Source organism: Stomoxys calcitrans, chromosome 5 (assembly GCF_963082655.1).
Source record: "Stomoxys calcitrans chromosome 5, idStoCalc2.1, whole genome shotgun sequence".
NCBI lineage: Eukaryota > Metazoa > Arthropoda > Insecta > Diptera > Muscidae > Stomoxys > Stomoxys calcitrans.
In genome coordinates, this window is record NC_081556.1 from 7,567,653 (window position 1) to 7,586,585 (window position 18,933).

The 18,933-nt window shown below is 37.8% G+C and overlaps 2 protein-coding genes across 2 annotated transcripts; both read left to right on the plus strand.

The window, feature by feature from the left end:
* The first annotated feature begins 415 nt into the window (after positions 1-415).
* LOC106086494 (trypsin-1-like) lies at positions 416-1,182 on the plus strand. Its single transcript, XM_013251189.2, has one exon. It carries the CDS (start codon positions 442-444, stop codon positions 1,180-1,182), a length of 741 nt encoding a protein of 246 aa, XP_013106643.2. The 5' UTR covers positions 416-441.
* A 12,607-nt stretch (positions 1,183-13,789) lies between these two features.
* Positions 13,790-14,538, plus strand: LOC106086500 (uncharacterized). The gene is made up of 3 exons (XM_013251196.2): positions 13,790-13,851; positions 13,917-14,255; positions 14,323-14,538. The coding sequence occupies exons 1-3, from the start codon at positions 13,795-13,797 to the stop codon at positions 14,473-14,475; spliced, it is 549 nt and encodes a 182-aa protein (XP_013106650.2). The 5' UTR covers positions 13,790-13,794; the 3' UTR covers positions 14,476-14,538.
* Positions 14,539-18,933: the final 4,395 nt, after the last annotated feature.

Sequence of the window (18,933 nt, forward strand, 5' to 3'; positions counted from 1 at the left end):
CCACCATGGTTAGGTGATATATTTGAGGCCATTTAGCTAAATACTACCCCATTGAAATTTAGAACAGGTAATAAGCTGAGTTTCCCTATTTAATATTCAAATGGTGTTTCGCTAAGTGAAACACTGGAGTTAGGCAAATGAGACCCCTTTCCCTCCCCCCATACTTGTCTTAGAGAAAAATGAGTGGCAGTTAAATTCCATGAAATTTATTATCTTTTGAAGTAAAATAGAAATGGGTCAAAGGCAACTCACAAATATTGGCCAAATACTTGACTAATGGTAATTTGCAAACATTAGAATGTTAAGAATTTAAATATTTTGGACATCCTGCTGTGAGAAGAACCAATTGACAAGGGGTATAAAAAGCCATTCAACAACTTTAAGAAATCAGTGCCTTTTTGTAAATTATTGCAAAACCAAAATTCATTTTGTAAAAAAAAAATGCTAGTTTGCTGGATTTTCTTGCTCCTTGTGGCCCACATTGCCAGTGCCAGTCGAATTATTGGTGGGCAATTTGCTACACCCGGACAATTTCCATACCAGGTGTCTTTGCAGCTAAAAGGACGTCATCATTGTGGTGGTTCCTTAATATCGGAGAATTTTATAGTAACGGCTGCTCATTGCACCATGGGTCAGAGTCCAAGTCTAATGAGGGTTGTGGTGGGCGCCACGGATCTTGGCACGGCAGAAGGACAAAATGTGGGCATATCACAATTTATCATACATCCCCAGTATAATCCACAAAATCAGGACTATGATATGTCGCTTATCAAATTGGCCCAAGCTGTTAGCCTGGGTTCAGCTACTGTGGACAAAATCGAATTGGCTTCTGCGGACTCGAATTTCGCTGCCGACACCTTGGCCACCATTAGTGGCTATGGAGCCATTAATGGCAATTTACAATTGCCCAATAGATTGAAATTTGCCCAGGTTCAATTGTGGAGTCGTGACTATTGTAATCCCCAGAATATACCAGGTGTCACCGATCGCATGATTTGTGCTGGCCATCCCAGTGGCCAGGTAAGCTCTTGCCAAGGAGATAGCGGCGGACCTTTGGTGGTGGAGAATAAGTTGTTTGGTGTAGTCTCTTGGGGTTTCGGTTGTGGTGCCGAAGGCAAACCGGCCATGTACACCTATGTGGGAGCATTGCGTTCTTGGATTAAGGAAAATTCAGGGGTTTAAGTTTGGAATCTGCGATTTTGGTTTAAGATTAACTGATTTTGTGTTTCCATCATTTCTCATTTTTTGTTTAATAAAAAAACACACACACAATGCATCATATCGGAGTGTTTTATTGAATTACATGGGACATTTAGGGGAAGTTTTATATGGGGTTGTCCCCAAAAAAATGATTTTACTTCTTGAGAACATGAAGTGAGACCCGATAGAGTTAAAAACACATTGCGTCACATTTGAGTTGAGTCTTAGAAAAATGAAAATCTAAAAAATGTGCGAACATAATTTTTCAATAATTTTGGCTTAATTGATATAACCCAACGTGGAGAGTATCTTCAACAATGATCTGCAACGGTGTATCGCATTTGCGCTGCACCGTAAAAATATTTGTGTTTCGATATCAACACAACTAATGCAACCATTTAACTCTAATTAACGCAAATGGCCTGTACAAAAGCACAAATGATTTTGAGACGGTTTGATATTTTTGTGTGTGAAACGCTATGAAGCCAACGAACGCAGCCTGAGTTAAAACTACCCCTGCGATTACTAATGCTCACGTGTCTCCTGTACATGCGGAGGTACGATGAGTGTTTCCCAAAAAACAACGCAAACATCGCAATTTTATTTTTAACATAAGAAAGTTTGAAAAATTTATAAAAATTGGTATTCAGGAGCGAAAATAAAGATTAGCATTGGAGGCCTCCGTAGCGCAGAGGTTAGAATGTCCGCATATGACGCTGAACGCCTGGGTTCGAATCTTGGCAAGACCATCAGAAAAATTTTCAACGGTGGTTTTCCCCTCCTAACGTTGGCATCATTTGTGAGGAACTATGCCATTTAAGAACTTCTCTCCCAAGAGGTGTCGCCCTGTGGCATGCCATTCGGACTTGGCTATAAAAAGGAGGTTCCCTATCATTGAGCTTAAAACTTGAATCGCACTAAGCTCATTGGTATGTGAGAAGTTTGCCACTGTTTCTTAGCGGAATGTTCATGGGCAAACATTTGCAAATATTGAAATACTGTTTTGTTAACATAAATGGGCTTTTTCGTCGTTGCAAAGGCGATACGGCAATTATGACCGTCGATGAGGATGTTAAATTGGAAGCGGTGGCGCACGCAGCTTGAAAATGAATGCACGAGTATTCATACGATCGCCTCTCATATTAGTGTACTAAGCATAATACCGCATCAAATGCGGTGGCGATAGATACTAACACATTTTAACGAGTATACCACAAATGAAAAAAATACCACTGCTTGTAGTTCTGTGATTTTCAAACAATTGCGATGGTATGGTAAGTATTAAAAGTTCTTCCCGATATCTACCCATATGAAGTAAATCACCACCGCAAATACTCTATTTTACATGCAGTGGTATAATGAGTGTTTGATAAAAACACCGCAATTTTTTAACCCAAAAAAGTTTGAAAAAATTCAAACTTTATCAAATTGCTTTATCAGTGTGCTGAGAATAACCCAATTTTTATGAGTATACCGCAAATCAGAAAAATACCCCTGCCTGCAGTTCTCACTTGCAATGAAATTTGGTATGATAAGTATGAATAGCCCTCCCGATATCAACCCAAAGGTCGAATAAGTTGAGCACCATAGATGAGTTCACTCGGAGGACAGTTTAGCCCCTGAAGATACCCTTGAAAGAAAGTGAAGGGAAGGAAGATGTGAGACCTCGAACCATATCCAGAGATTATACTCGAAAAAAAGAAACAGGAGAAAAGGAGTACCAAAGCGGGGAATAAACAGCTTTCCCACGCAAGCACATATACGCTTTTGCCGGCGCACCCCCGACAAGGTGTGCCATAAGTACCGTTCCGTCAACAAATCTCCGGAGACCTCCCAGAGATATGTTCACAAGATCACCCAGATCGCAGAAGAACTGCCTCCCCAGAAAGGTGAGCCTGCGTCCCTGTAGACCCGGACATGTACATAGCAAGTGCTCGATAGTCTCCTCCTCATCCTCATCAAGGCAACAGCTGCAGAAATCATTGTGGGGTATTCCCAGGCGCGACGCCATGCAACCCATGGCACAGTGTCTAGATATGACGCCAATTAAGGTACTCAGCGACCTGTTATCGCCAGTTACTCCCTCATCCTCCTCCTACAAATTAAATGTTTGCGCTGCACAACTGCAAAATTGCCCATGAACATTCCATTAAGGAACAGGGGCAAACTTCTCCCATATCAATGAGTGCAGTCCGATTGAAGTTTTTTCAAGCTCATCATGATAAGGGGCCTCCTTTTTTAGCCGAGTTCGAACGGCGTGCCGCAGTGCGACACCTCTTTGCAGAGAAGTTTTTACATGGATGCCATACCAAAGGGTATAGTATCTCCCAAATGTCGCCAGCATTAGGAGGGGGTAACGACAGATGAATATTTTCATGATGTTCTCGCCAGGATTCGAACCTAGGCGTTCAGCATTATAGGCGGACGTGTTAACCTTTGCGCTACGGTGGCATTCGATTGGGACAATATGGGTATCAAATGAAAGGTATTTAAGAGTAAAGTACGAACTTGGCATAAAATTTCCCCCTAATTGTCGGGGGTCTCCCACCCCCAGAAACACCACCCAATAGGAAACTTTTACATCTTTGGGCATCTACAAGGAAGCACATTACTAACCTCACTTATCTGCTTACCTTTGTAATCTGGTAAACTATTGTCCATGCCCTTAAATTCCCTTAACGCAATGTTGATATAGTCTCCCTAAAACTTTAGTTCGCTTTGTAATAACCCTTATTCCCCTATTCCAAGCAGTGCCCATAATCTGAATTGGATTATGGTCACTTTGATCCCATTCGCCACACATTCTCTACTTTAATAGGTAAGCAGTAAATATGGCTTTATTTGCAGCCGCTAGTTCTAGAACCCCTTCAAAGGTATACATCTCACTCGGCATATTCAATACACCGATGCCATTCCCACTCAGCCATTGGCTGTGCAACTCTCCCCAATTAAGAGATTTGAATAATTTTCGAGAACCATATCGGAGATGTTGTTTTTTTTATCATATTTCCCTTAAATTCAGATTGGTAAGTTGTATAAGTCCCTTCAATATAGTTTCCAAATGTACACTTTTCGATAAAGAATATGGGCTCATCTCCCGATTTACTTCTAGAGAGTACCTAGGTCGTACTTTTGAACCCAACTCGTATTAAATTTGAAAACGAAGTCTTATTCTATAATGATGTTCTTATAATCTATCTTTTTAAATTTTCAACGATTGTGGGGAGTGGTCCGGAAGGAGCAATAGGCTATATAATTTTTTGATATCTTAAGGGGACGAACCCTCCCCCTTATCCCAAATGTACCACCCAAAAATAAATGTGGACTGATCGGGGCAATATGGGACTCAAAAGAAAGGTATTTGGGAGTAGAATACAAATTAGGTATCAACATTTGGGTCCAAGTACCTAGGGGGCTGCACCGAACAAAAACCCCTTCAAAATGGCATATTGGACGATAATGGCAATAAGGGACTCGAATGAAAGGTATTCGGGAGTAGATTACGAATATAGTCAGGTAGGAGGAATAGGCTATATAATTTTTTGATATTGGAAGGGGCGGACATTCCCCCGTTACCCCAATAACGCTAACCAAAATCAAGGTTGTCCGATCGGAACATTATGGGTATCAAATGAAAGGTATTAAAGAGTAGAATACGAATATGGTATTAAAAGTCGAATTCAAGGAAGCCAGGGGCCACTCCAATCCCAAAAGTTTCCCAAACAAACATATTGGAGGTACATATCTATCTATTTGGGGTTGCCCAAAAAGTAATTGCGGATTTTTCATATAGTCGGCGTTGAAAAATTTTTCACAGCTTGTGACTCTGTAATTGCATTCTTTCTTCTGTCAGTTATCAGCTGCTACTTTTAGCTTGCTTTAGAAAAAAAGTGTAAAAAAAGTATATTTGATTGAAGTTCATTCTAAGTTTTATTAAAAATGCATTTACTTTCTTTTAAAAAATCCGCAATTATTTTTTGGGCAACCCAATATATGGGACTCAAATGAAAGCTATTCGAGAGAAGATTACGAATATGACATGAAAAATTATGTCTAAGTGGGAATTTGGGAATGGGAATTTTACTCGAACATAGCTATGTAAGACTAAAATGGAAGGTATTGTATTTGGGAGTTTATGATGAATATTACCAAAAAGTTTGTGTCCAAGATTATTCCAATATATTATTTGACCAATTAAAACAATGGGGGATCAAATGATAGATATTATTGAATAGAGTGCGTCATTCAAATATGTGCTCAAGTGACAGATAGCGTGTGGCGCACAACCCTCATATAGACATCCTCCATCAAACAGCTGTATACACCAATCATGACAATATGGGGTAAATTATTCATTCTGCTCATATATCTAGCGGACCACCTTACCCCAAAACAGTCGATCACTCATAATGACAATTACTGTGTGGGGTCACAAATAAATGTAGGCCTCCATACTCCAAAAATTATGACTTTCAGCGTGGTAGTTGAGGTTGCAAACCTTAACGTTAAGATTTGCAAGCATTTTTAGCTCATCGATGGACAAGACCACTTTTTTGTTCTAAAGTTTTACATGGTTTAACAATTATCCGCACCGCACCAAAGATATAGACTGGCAAATAGGTTCTTTACCACATAAAATCGTTTTATATGGCAATTTGATTTGATTTAGACTAAATTATGACTATTTAATAGGTAGTTGTCTATAAATGACTATATATTTATAGTTGGCGCCATCTACTGGTAGTATTCAAAGGCTGTTGCAAATGGATTTAGTTGATCCAATTGAGAACAGCCAGTAAATGGCGCTAGTTTCGAGAAGCCAGAAAGAGGGCAGTGTGGTCAAACGTGATCATACAGCATTTATCTTCGCAATGACTTCGTTGCGGTGTTATTTTTTAGCTTTCTCACTCTAAAATCTCGGAGATGGGTAGGGCGATTAAGGCGTCTTTTATTGGCACACTAACATTAATCTAAAATAAAAACTTTGTTATCAGAATATGAGGTGGGGTGCCTAGAAGGGCCGCCCCCAAACGGATTTATAGACCAATCACTACAATATGGGTATCAAATTAAAGGAATTTGAGAGTAGAAAACGAATCTGATATCCAATTGTGGGACAAAGTGTTTTGTGGGTCATCCCACCCACAAAAAACCCCTCAAATCGACATATTTACCGACCATGGCAATATGGATCTTAGATGAAATGTCTTTGGGAGTAAAGCACGAAATCGACTTTCACTTTTGAGACCAAGTCTCTGGGGATCCACCATACCCTTAAAGAGGACTTTTACTAATTGGGGTTTAAATAAGAGGTAGGAAAATTGGCATTAAAATTAGGCAGAAATTTCCCAATTAGGAATAATTTTCTCGAACAGCAGCAGAGCGGGCCGGGCTCAGCAAGTCTACCATACAAATGTTAATTACCGAACATCACAACAATGTCGCTCACATATTCAACATTTTTGTAGCAAGTTTTTTTCAGGATTTGTAGTAATGTGTCATAGTGCATACAACAGGTCTAAGGCCGTGAATTCAATTTTTCTCTTTCTCTCTGCGGAATAGACGTTTCTCCTCTCATGCATCGCAGTTCATTTTGGACAATATGTTCTGGCCCTTTGTAACAATTTGAAAGCTGTCATACTTTGTTGCTAAGTATTATGGAAAAAAAAAAAATCTTTCATTATCAAAAATTAAAAAAAAAAATTTGCAACTTTAATGTAATAAAGCAAACTTTTTCAGATTCATCCTTTGAAAACCAACGAAGACAATATTTTCAGTGTTAATGATACACCAACGCCATTATATGGTAGTTTAGCAGGTAAAGTCAACCCATTTAAAACTTTTGTACAACCATAATAACTTTCAATTAAAATATCCAACTAACAAAACTTTAACTGAAAGAATATTCTAAAATTTTTCTTTACGTTTAAGTTTCTTGTTTGAGATAAAGCAATATTAAGCACCTCTTAACTTAATATCATCCTTTGAGACTAGCAACACCATACTAAGTGTTTTGTTGGAAACACTTAAAAGTTCTATGGACAAAGAACAAAATATAAGACATCATTAAAAAACAAAATAGAATGGAGAAGAAGCAAAAAATTATGATGTTGAAATAGAGAAGGTAAACTCAAAAAAATGACTGATAGTGGCCCAAAGAAACTGTAATGGAGAATGGATAAGAAGAGAATATGCAGCTTAAAGCTTTTAAGAAGACTAAAGAAAAATAGAATCTGTAAAGTTATCTACGTTAGTTCTAGGATAGTTCCACAAATACACATTTAAATCTGGTTATGCATATAAAGGAGATAAGGGATAGTTGTTACAGCAACTTAGATCATGAAATAAGCATATGCAAGCACCCTAATGTTAAAGTAATCTGCTTTGTCCTTAAGAGTGCATGAGTTTCATCTAATGTCTGCAACTAGTTGATTGTGTTACAATACCATATCTATGGACATAGGCTACTTGTGTTTGTATTTGTCTGTCTTCGGAATCGAAGTATGTATTGGATGTTAAGGTATGTTGTTGAGTAAAAAATGATGAGTTCTTTTCTAAACATCATTGTAGGCAGTTGTGCTCGCATGTTTTCTCTCATCACACTTCTGTCCTGCACAGAATCATTATGAATGGCAAAGCTATTGAATGGTTGAAACAAAAGAATGTTACGGTATGTTAACTTTTCTTCATTAGCATTGGATATCCATATAATGAAGTAACCACATCATTACATATAACCAAATACCTCAAGAATCATAGACAGCTTGTGATGTTAAAAATGTATAAGTATGACCCCAAATCTCTAATACCTTTATCTCCAACTACTTTCCTTACATTCCTACCTCAATTACTCTATGCAATTGGAAGTTTTTGTTCAACACAAGCCATTAACCATTAATCACATTAAGAGCCAAGCAATTTTACTTAAATTCATAATGTTCACCTTAAATGTGAAAGCCAAAAATTGAGGTTTCTTTCCAAGTCTTGAATTAGAATCAAAAGAAGTTGTGATATTACCAAACTGTAACATTAAGAGGTGTCGATGGACCACAATCTGCTAATAATGATAATTGGCTTAAAATAAATTAAGCAAAAAGATTTAATTTCATGCTTGAGTAATTTTTGAATTTTTATGATTGAAAGCCACAAGTCCTTGCCAAAAAGGACACACACACACACAATGATATTAACAATTAAACACCCGCATAGCCACAGTAAATTCAAAGTGCTGATGAATTTCATTCAAATATTTTTGATACTTTGTAGTGAATATACAATAATACAGATTACATATCAACATAGGCATCCATTAAACATCAAAATTTAAAACAGAAAGTACTAAAACCAAACAGTAAAAGGATAGAAGGACGAAGAAAAGACATGTTTTTATACCCTCCACCATAGGATGGGGGTATACTGATTTCGTCATTCTGTTTGTAACTTCTTGAAATATTTGTCTAAGACCCCATAAAGTATATTTTTAATCGACATGACAATTTATGTTGATCTAGCCATGTCCGTCCGTCCGAAGGAGTAAAGCTAGCCGCTTGAAATTTTGCACAAATACTTCTTATTAGTGTAGGTCGGTAGGGATTGTAAATAGGCTATATCGGTCCCAGTTATGATATAGCTGCCATATAAACCGTTCTGGGATGTTGACTTCAGCGTCTAGAGGGCGCAATTCTTATAAGATTTGGCTGAAATTTGGCAAGAAGTGTTTCGGTATGAGTTCTAACAACTGTGCTAAGTATGGTGGAAATCGGTTCATAACCTGATATAGCTGTCATATAACCGACCTGGGGTCTTTACTTCTTGATCCTCTAGAGGGCGCAATTCTTGAAATTTGGCATGTGGTGTTTTGGTATGAGTTCTTACAACTGTGTTAAGTGTGGTTCAAATCGGTCCATTACCTGATATAGCTGTCAAATAAACCGATCTGGGGTCTACACTTCTTGATCCTCTAGAGGGCGCAATTACTAACCGTATAACCGATCTGCCATATAAACCGATCTGGGATCTTGACTGAATGACAGCGTCTAGAGGGCGCAATTCTTATACGATTTGGCATGAAGTGTTTCGGTATGAGTTCTAACAACTGTGCTGTAAGTATGGTGGAAATCGATCCATAACCTGATATAGCTGTCAAATAAACCGATCTGGGATCTTGACTTCTTGATCCTCTAGAGCACGCAATTATTATCCGATTTGGTTTATTTTTGGAAATTTTGTACAACGGTTTCTCTCATGACCTCCAACATACGTGTTGGAATGGTCTGAATCGGTCTATAGCCTGAAACCGCACAACAGAGATACCGGGAAAAAAACTCGACAAATTTGGTGCAAGGTGAAGGGTATATAAGATTCGGTCCGGCCGAACTTAGCACTCTTTTACTTGTTAAACAGTTAGAAAAAACAATAACAGGAAATGGTCAGATACCAATTTTTATACCCACCACCTTAGGATAGGGGGTATATTCATTTTGTTTGCAATACACCGAAATATCAATTTCCAACCCTACAGAGTATATAAATTTCGGATCGTCGTAAAATTCTAAGACGATTTAACGAAGTCCGTGTGTCTGTCCGTCCGTCTGTTGTAATCTCTCTACAACCATAAAAAATTGAGATATTGAGCTGAAATTTGACACAGATACGTCTTTTTGATGCACGCTGGTTAAGTTGATGAACGGGCCAAATCGGATGATATTTGGATATAGCTGCTATAAAGACCGATCTGCCGATAAAGGGTCTAATGCCCAAAAATGTTTTATTTTTTATCCGATTTCACTGAAATTTGAAACAGCGAGTAGTTTAAGGCTTCCCGACAACTGACCCAAATTTGGTTTAGATCGGACTATATTCAGATATAGCTGCCATAAAGACCGATCTCCCGATAAAGGGTCTGAAGCCTATAAATGCTTAATTTATTACCCGATTTCGGTGAAATTGTAAACAGTGGGTTATTTTAAGCCTCCCGACATCTGACCTAAATAGGAATAAGATCGGTCCTTAGATATAGCTGCCATATAGTCCGATGTCCCGATAGAGGGTCTGAAGCCTATAAAAGCTTTATTAATTACCCGATTTCGCTGAAATTTGAAAGAGTGGGTTATTTTGCGTCACCTCACATCCGGCCCAAATATGGTTTAGATCGGATCATATTTAGTTATAGCTGTCATATAGACTTAAGGGTTTTAAAGGGTGGGAACGACCCCTCAGATTCCAAGGAATACATTTTTATTTCAGATTTGTATTGTGCTTTTAAATACCTTTCATTTGATACCCATATTGCCAAAAGCATTGAAAGAGTCCTGTTGGGGGGTTTTTAGGGGTGGGGGACCCTCCCCCCTCATTTGCTTGGGTTTTGGGATGGCGCGTCCCCCCAGGTTTCTTTGATCCAGTGTTATACCAATTTCGTTTTTTTGGGGTACCATAAGGTGGCTAACAAAAGTTCAAGTTTTTGAAGATTGGGGTTTGGGGGAGGGTCCGCCTCCCCTTCGGATATCAAAAAAAGTAGAACCCTATTTTCATCGGGAACCTAAACTCTACCATCTGTGAAAATTTCTTGGAAACTGGTTCAACTGTTTTTGAGTCTATACGGAACAGATAAACAAAACAAAGAGGATGTTTAATTTATCTATGGTGGTGGGTATCCAAAGTTCGGCATTGCCGAAGGAAAGTTCGGTTGGTCTGGAAAGAAACATAGGCTATATAATTTTTTGATAACGGGAGGGGGGCGGACCCTCCCCCTTACCCCAAAAGTACTACTCAAAAATGAAAGTGGACCGATCAAGGACTCAAATGAAAGGTATTCAAAAGTAGAGTACGAATTTCATAATAAAAGTTGGGTCCAAGTTCCTTGGGGGCCCGCCCCAGCCCCAAAAACCTTTAAATAAGGTTTATTTGACGATCACGACAATATGGGACTCAATTGAAAGGTTTTCGGGAGTAGATTACGAATATGGTCAGGAAGTACGAATAGACTTTATAATTTATTGATAACGGCACGGGGCGAACTCTCCACCGTTACCTCAAAAACACCACCCAATATCAAAAGTGGTCGGTCCAATATGGGTATCAAATGAAAAGTATGCGGGAGTAGATAACGAATCTGGCATACAAATTCATGACGAAGTATAGGGCGTCACCCCACCCCCACAAAAACGCCCAAAATGGGCACATTATTCAATCACGTATATATGGGACTCGGTTTGTTTATTCCGTATAGGCTGAAATATGGCAGAATTGATTTTCTCGAAATTTTCGCATATTGTGTACGTTGGTCCGGAAGGAAACAAATGCCATATATTTTGTGGTATCGGAAGGGGGACGGACCCTCCCCCTTATGCCAAAAACACAACCCAAAATCAAATGTAAACCGATCGGGACAATATAGGTATCAAAAGAAAGGCATTGGAGAGTAGAATACGAATATGGTATTAGAATTTGGGTCCAAGTACTCAGTGGTCGCCCCCAACTGTTTTTGAGTCTATACGGAACAGATAAACAAAACAAAGAGGATGTTTAATTTATCTATGGTGGTGGGTATCCAAAGTTCGGCATTGCCGAAGGAAAGTTCGGTTGGTCTGGAAAGAAACATAGGCTATATAATTTTTTGATAACGGGAGGGGGGCAGACCCTCCCCCTTACCCCAAAAGTACTACCCAAAAATAAAAGTGGACAGATCAGGGACTCCAATGAAAGGTATTCAAAAGTAAAGTACGAATTTCATAATAAAAGTTGGGTCCAAGTTCCTTGGGGGCCCGCCCCAGCCCCAAAAACCTTTAAAATAGGTTAATTTGACGATCAATATGGGACTCAAATGAAAGGTAATCGGGAGTAGATTACGAATATGGTCAGGAAGTACGAATAGGCTTTATAATTTATTGATAACGGCAGGGGGCGAACTCTCGACCGTTACCCCAAAAACACCACCCAATATCAAAAGTGGACCGATAAGGACAATATGGGTATCAAATGAAAAGTATGCGGGAGTAGATAACGAATCTGGCATACAAATTCATGTCGAAGTATAGAGGGTTACCCCACCCCTACAAAAACGCCCAAAATGGGCACATTAGCCAATCACGGATATATGGGACTCGGTTTGTTTGTTTCGTATAGACTGAAAAATGGTAAAATTGATTTTCTTGAAATTTTCGCATATTGTGTACGTTGGTCTGGAAGGAAACAAAGGCCACATAATTTTGCGGTATCGGAAGGGGGACGGACCCTCCCCCTTATGCCAAAAACACAACCCAAAATCAAAAGTGGACCTATCGGGACAATATAGGTATCAAATGAAAGGTATTGGAGAGTAGAATACGAATATGGCATTTGAATTTGGGTCCAAGTACCCAGTGTTCGCCCCGAACCCCAAAACTTCGCTAAACAGATATATTGGGTTGCCCAAAAAGTAATTGCGGATTTTTTAAAAGAAAGTAAATGCATTTTTAATAAAACTTAGAATGAACTTTAATCAAATATACTTTTTTTACACTTTTTTTCTAAAGCAAACTAAAAGTCGCAGCTGATAACTGACAGAAGAAAGAATGCAATTACAGAGTCACAAGCTGTGAAAAAATTTTTCAACGCCGACTATATGAAAAATCCGCAATTACTTTTTGGGCAACCCAATATTAGAAGTTGACCTGTTATGACAATATGGGACTCAAATGAAATGTATTTGAGAGTAGAAAACAAATTTGATATCCAATTTTGGGGCCAAGTGTTTTTGGGTACGCCCTAAAGCACCCCCTAAACTGAACGTCATTTCCGTTGGGAACAAAGAACGAATTTGATATCTATTTTCATTGCAAAGAGCCGGAGGCCGCCCAGCCCCAAAACAACCTCCTAACGGTTCGATGAGTCGAAATGTCTGAGGTGCCATTTCTCCCCTAATAAGAACATTACCCCAAGGAAGAACATTACCACCAGGAATTGAGAAGAGGCAAATTCTCACACATCAATGAGTGCTTTCCGATTCAAGTTTAAACTCAATGACAAGGGGTCTTGCATGCATGGCATTGTGCCTCGTAAATGTCGCCAACATTAAGAGGGGATAAACACCGCTTTGTTCGATGTTCTTGCCAGGAGTCGAACGCGTTCAGCATCATAGGCTACAATGGCACGAATTCGATATTCGCATGCAGGGCGATATTAGAGAGTTAAAGAAGGCACAGCGAAGCGGGCCCGGTTCGGCTAGTTAGTAATAAAAGGAAGTGGGAAGTAATGAATGGAAGTGGAGAAATGGCGTTGTTGAAATTTAAAAGAATATATTTTCCAAATTTGTTGTGTTTTCTTTGTTAGCTCGTCTACTTTTGGAAAAGCCCTCGTATTACACTTTTATTCTAAAAATGACTTTTCCGGGCCAATTAATTTGAAACAAACCAAAGATCGTGATGACAATATAGAAAATCCATTACCATGGTCTCCGTTTCTCTGTCATGACTATGCATGACAATTAGTTGCGGCTATTGTTGTGTGCAATTATAATCCATTAGCATATTCATTTGGTATTATCTATAACTTGTTGTGTGTATATGTGTGTGTGGAAAATGCATGCGTTCATTTGTGACTGATACTGTTGCAAAAATGTTGTATAAAATCGTATTTACCTTAATGGTGTTGAGTTGCTTAGATAATGTTCTGGTAAAACCTTCTACTGTTTTTAAACATAACCAATTTTGTAATTTTTGCTGTTTTTTTGTTTTTAGTTGGCAAAAAAGCGTCGCAACATAATTTTTCACAATGTCACCTGTATTTGTTTGACTGATCTGGTAAAACAATCGGCTTGTGACATTCGCCAGTTGACGAATGGACGCTATGGCTTAAATGCCATGTTTGAACTGACACACCAACTGCCAGCGACTGCAGATGTTGAAATTTTGTTAACCTACAAACTTCCCAGGGGCTCAAGGGTGGTTAAATTTATCAATCTGAAGCTAAGGATATGTGATGTCTTGGTACATTTGCCCACTGTGCCATTGGTTAAAGAAGTGCTAATTGGCTTGTCGCGTTACAGCAATTTGCCCTTGTCGTGTCCCGTTAAAGAGGTAGTCAATACTTGAGTGTTAAGAAATTACATTTTTAGTTGTTCTTACTTGTTATCACTGTTTGCAGAACAAAATGTACAATGTGACAAATTTAATTATAAGCGACTCCGTATGGCCTCCCTATATGCCATTGGTGAATTTTAATTTCACTCTGAACTTTACCAATCTTAAAAAACTGCTGTACACATATGACTTGAGGGGATCGGTGGTACAAATCTAAAAACTGAATGGCTGGAAATTAAAGTGGATTAAGGATTAATGGTGTTATATGCAACAAAACAGGGCCCGGAAGGATTTCAAATGATAAACACAAACATGAAAGCATCTTAACAAAGGTCCAAAGCTTTGTTCAGGAAACAAAAAAACAAAATTTTATTAAAAATGGTAAAATAAATGAAATAAAAAGCATGCAAATTTTTATATATGTATTATACCCACCTTAATATAATCAAGGGTGGGGTTTAAGGCTATAAATGCTCCTTTTATGGGTCCAAGACCTTAAATCGGAATTTTGTCTTTAAGTCAACTATAATCAGTTGTGGCCTATTTTGGACCATACTCGTCCAAGTACAAATGGCGAAGGGCCTTACAAAACTCACTTTGGCGAATTTAAGCAAAATCTGACCTTAAATCGCGAGATCGTATATGGAGCGAGCGTATATGGCAGCTATATCCACATATAGACCGATCTGGACCAAATTCGTTATAGATGTCGGAGTGGTCCAATATAACTAATTGTTCTAAATTTCTGGGAAATCGCATCAAAAATAAGTCTTTTATAACCTCAGCAAGTCTTATCGGAAAAAGATATCGCATCCATCTTCGCACTAAAATCTGCCGAAGTTAAAAATATTACATGAGTCAACATTTCAGCTCAATATTTCTATTAGGTTGCCCAAAAAGTAATTGCGGATTTTTTAAAAGAAAGTAAATGCATTTTTAATAAAACTTAGAATAAACTTTAATCAAATATACTTTTTTACACTTTTTTCTAAAGCAAGCTAAAAGTAACAGCTGATAACTGACAGAAGAAAGAATGCAATTACAGAGTCACAAGCTGTGAACAAATTTGTCAACGCCGACTATATGAAAAATCCGCAATTACTTTTTGGGCAACCCTATATTATAAAGTCTCTGCCGAGACTACAACAGACGGATGGACACGGCTATATTGTCTTAGACTTTACATCGGCCAAGAGTATATACTCGTATATATGTTCTAGGATCTGAAATGGATATTTCGAGGTGCTGCAAAGATTACGAAAAATGAAAATATCCCTGTCTTATATTGGTGGATATGAAAACAGTTTGAAAATCCAATCAAATAGAAGATTAAACTCTTTTGCTTAAACCCAGTATAAAGCTTGGTCAATTTTCAGCAGCTTTAAAAAGGAAGTTCCACCGGAGCGAGACTGCTACACACTCTCTGATGGAGAAAATCAGCTAGGGCTAGATTCGTATTGGCTTTATTCAGGAGCCATGAGCGACCCGACACCAAGTTTCTGGACTGAACCATACCAATTTTTATACCCACCATCATAGGATGGGGATATACTAACATTGTCAGCCCGTTTTAACACCTCGAAATATTGATCTTGGACCTAGAATCTAGCCGCTTGACAGTTTGCACAGATACTTAATATTGATGCAGGTCGTTGGGGATTGCCATATGGGCCATATCGGTTCACATTTGGATATAGCTTCTATATAAACCGATCTCCCGATTTGACTTGTTGAGCCCTTGGAAGCCGCAGTTTTTGTCCGATTTGTTGACTGTTCTTTCTCCGATTTGGCTGAAACTTTGCATGTAGTGTTCTTTTGTGTGGCATGTAGCTCCCTTGTAAACCGGTCTCTCGATCATCCTTGTTTGGTTCCTAGAGCTTTAATTTTTGCTGGTTTGGCATGTGGAATAAAATTATGCCCTTCAACTAAATATATTTTGTATACATTTTAAGCAGAACATTTTTAGAACAGAACCCGCACGATGTTTTTTGGAACCATATTTTCTTTTCCGAAAATGTTGTGCAGATTTATAATTTTTTCAAAAAAAAACGAGGGATTTTTTGTATAAAATTTTTCTTCTTTCCGAAGATGCTCATCAAACATATTTTTTTGGTTTTATTGAAATTCTTCCCAGAAATGGACTCTATATTCATTTTGTACGCAAAATTTCCTTAAATTTGAGTACCATATTCTCTATATTCGGTGTTATTTCATTTGATTGGTGTAGGGGGCGTTTTGGAGGCCAACCCCTTGTATTTGCAAATTTATCCACCCTCTACCAATAACATAATCTGAAATAACATAAGGCCCGGTAAAACAATTTAAAATGTGCCTATTGCCTTGAATATGTTAAACTCTTTCTCTCAATATGTTACGTGTATTGTGTTAATGTTACAGATGGATTCATAACTCGTTGTTTGTAGGTGTGGGGGCATAGCTACACCCCTCTACAAAATAAATGTTGACTCCTATATTAATATGTTGTAAACTCTTTTTCTCAATAACTTTCTTACCACGCACATTCAACCCCTCAAAACCCCCAACCAAAAAAACATACTTAAGAAAAATGTACCATACCATAAATAGAGATAGTAACTCACCTCATTAATGAATTCGTTGCATTGCTTTGTCTTTTTCACCACGATCACTTTTGTGTGCTCTCAACACAACAAACCAACTAACAACACACGACCGGCAAAAGAAAGTCAATTTGCAAATATTTAAACACTTGTTTTAGCAAGCTAAACACTATTTCATGATAATATTTTTGCATTTCCCGTTAGTTTATATATGAAGCTATCGATTAATGCAAATGTTTTAGCAAAAACAAGACTTTTCACAAGACTACTTCGATTATAATTGAAGACGATAAGAAAACCAACCGAAACGAATGAAAAAATGCCGTGAACTAAAGAAATGTTGGAATAGGCAAGCAACACTTGTCATGTACAAAGAGAGAGAGAGAGAGAGAGAGAGAGAGTAATGGCGATTCGAGAGTCAAATGTGGTTATTAACATTGAAGTTGGAATGGGAGACAGTAAAAATAAAAAAAAAATTCAGTGGTGATTAACATCTAATAAAGTTTTTCAAAAACATGGGTCATACACGTTTAGACGAGGTGCATACTGAGCAAAGTATGACCTGAGTGTCTAAGAAGGTGTACCAATTGCTAGCAATCTGGTCTGGTGAAATGATGTAGGTAGGGGGTGTTTTTTTACATTGGTGAGAAAAAGTTTACATTTTGCTGTGCGAAACGGTAACTTTCTCACTATACAAATTTTTGACATTTCTGCCTAAGCAAAAACAAGCCAAGCTATTTTAAATAATCAAAATTTATTGAAAATTACTCATGATTTGCTTAATAACAATTGTTTAGTAAACTTGTAATAAGAACAATTAAATATTTGGGCATTGTTCACAGACAAAAGTCTCTTTGGATTAATGATTTTATTAACATGTAAATGATTGCTGATGCCGACACCGTCCAGCAAATTTTTCACCCAGAGGTTTCAAATGTCTAAAAATAAAATCTTTTTTTTTGCCAATTTCTTTTTAACAGTGTAGCATTTATCATTAATATTCAAATGGCAATGTTAGAATATGTTGTTTTTAGGAAAACGATCAATAAATCAAAAACAAATAACTATATATGTGTATAAGCGGCTAGTAATGGCCGCTCGTAAATTTAATTAGACCTGCGTATCTATTCACAACTGGCAACATGGCACTCTGCTTTATAAACGTCAAAATGGCAATGGACAGAACATGTGCAGAAGACGACCAGACTTTGGGCAATAGTCCCACCATTTGGGACCAGATATTATATCGGCTTTGAACTAGTTCAGGGACACAACACGGAGAAAATTAGGATAATTCGCAAATTTCCTGACCTAGCTATTTTGGGGTTCTGTTTTAGAGTTTTTAGAGCGCACAACAAACATGTATGCTTAGGTTACGTTCTCAAGGACACAGGCGGGGACAATACGGTACCGTTTTTTATACCCATCACCAAAGGACGGGGGTATATTTATTTTGTCATTCCGCTTGCAACACATATAAATACTCATATCTGACACTGTAAAGTATGTATATTCTTGGTCGTCGTAAAATTCCAAGGCCTTCTAGCAATGAAATGAAATGAAATGAGAATATTAAGTCCAGAGTTCAGCCAAAAAATTGAATTTATCCATACCCCCAAAAAAGACTATAGGAATCGGGAACTGGCTATTATCTTTGTTAAGTTGTCACTTCTCATCGGTTTAGCGGAAACAAAATTTTAAAATTCGTTCCGAATTATCATTCTGTGGTTCAATTTTTCTTAAATTTAAAGCAATTATTACTCTTTCTCTTATTCATATTAGTTTTCTACGCAAAATTTCCTTGAATTTGAGTATCATATTCGCTAAATTCGCTTTCATTTCACTTGAGTGGAATAGGGGGTTTTTTGAGGGTCACCAGGTCCGAGCAACGGACTTCGTATTTGAGTTCCTGGGCTAATTTGGACAGAAGTATTTTTTTTCTAAATTAATAAATATAAATACCACCAACACTACTGTTGTGGTTACAAAATCTTCAGAAACTAATTAAAAAAGTATTTTATTAGATTTGTAATTAATATTTAGTATTTTATTGAGAACGTCGATTAAAGGTATGAAAACACCGAGATTTTTTATTG

What these genes read in the sequence shown, in the direction of transcription:
- LOC106086500 (XM_013251196.2), top strand. Translation starts at nt 13,795, where the DNA reads ATGTTGTATAAAATCGTATTTACCTTAATGGTGTTGAGTTGCTTAGAT. An exon ending in GTTGCTTAGATAATGTTCTG is followed by an intron (nt 13,852 to 13,916) that starts GTAAAACCTTCT and finishes TTTTGTTTTTAG; the next exon opens with TTGGCAAAAAAGCGTCGCAA. An exon ending in TGTCGTGTCCCGTTAAAGAG is followed by an intron (nt 14,256 to 14,322) that starts GTAGTCAATACT and finishes CACTGTTTGCAG; the next exon opens with AACAAAATGTACAATGTGAC.
- LOC106086494 (XM_013251189.2), top strand. Translation starts at nt 442, where the DNA reads ATGCTAGTTTGCTGGATTTTCTTGCTCCTTGTGGCCCACATTGCCAGT.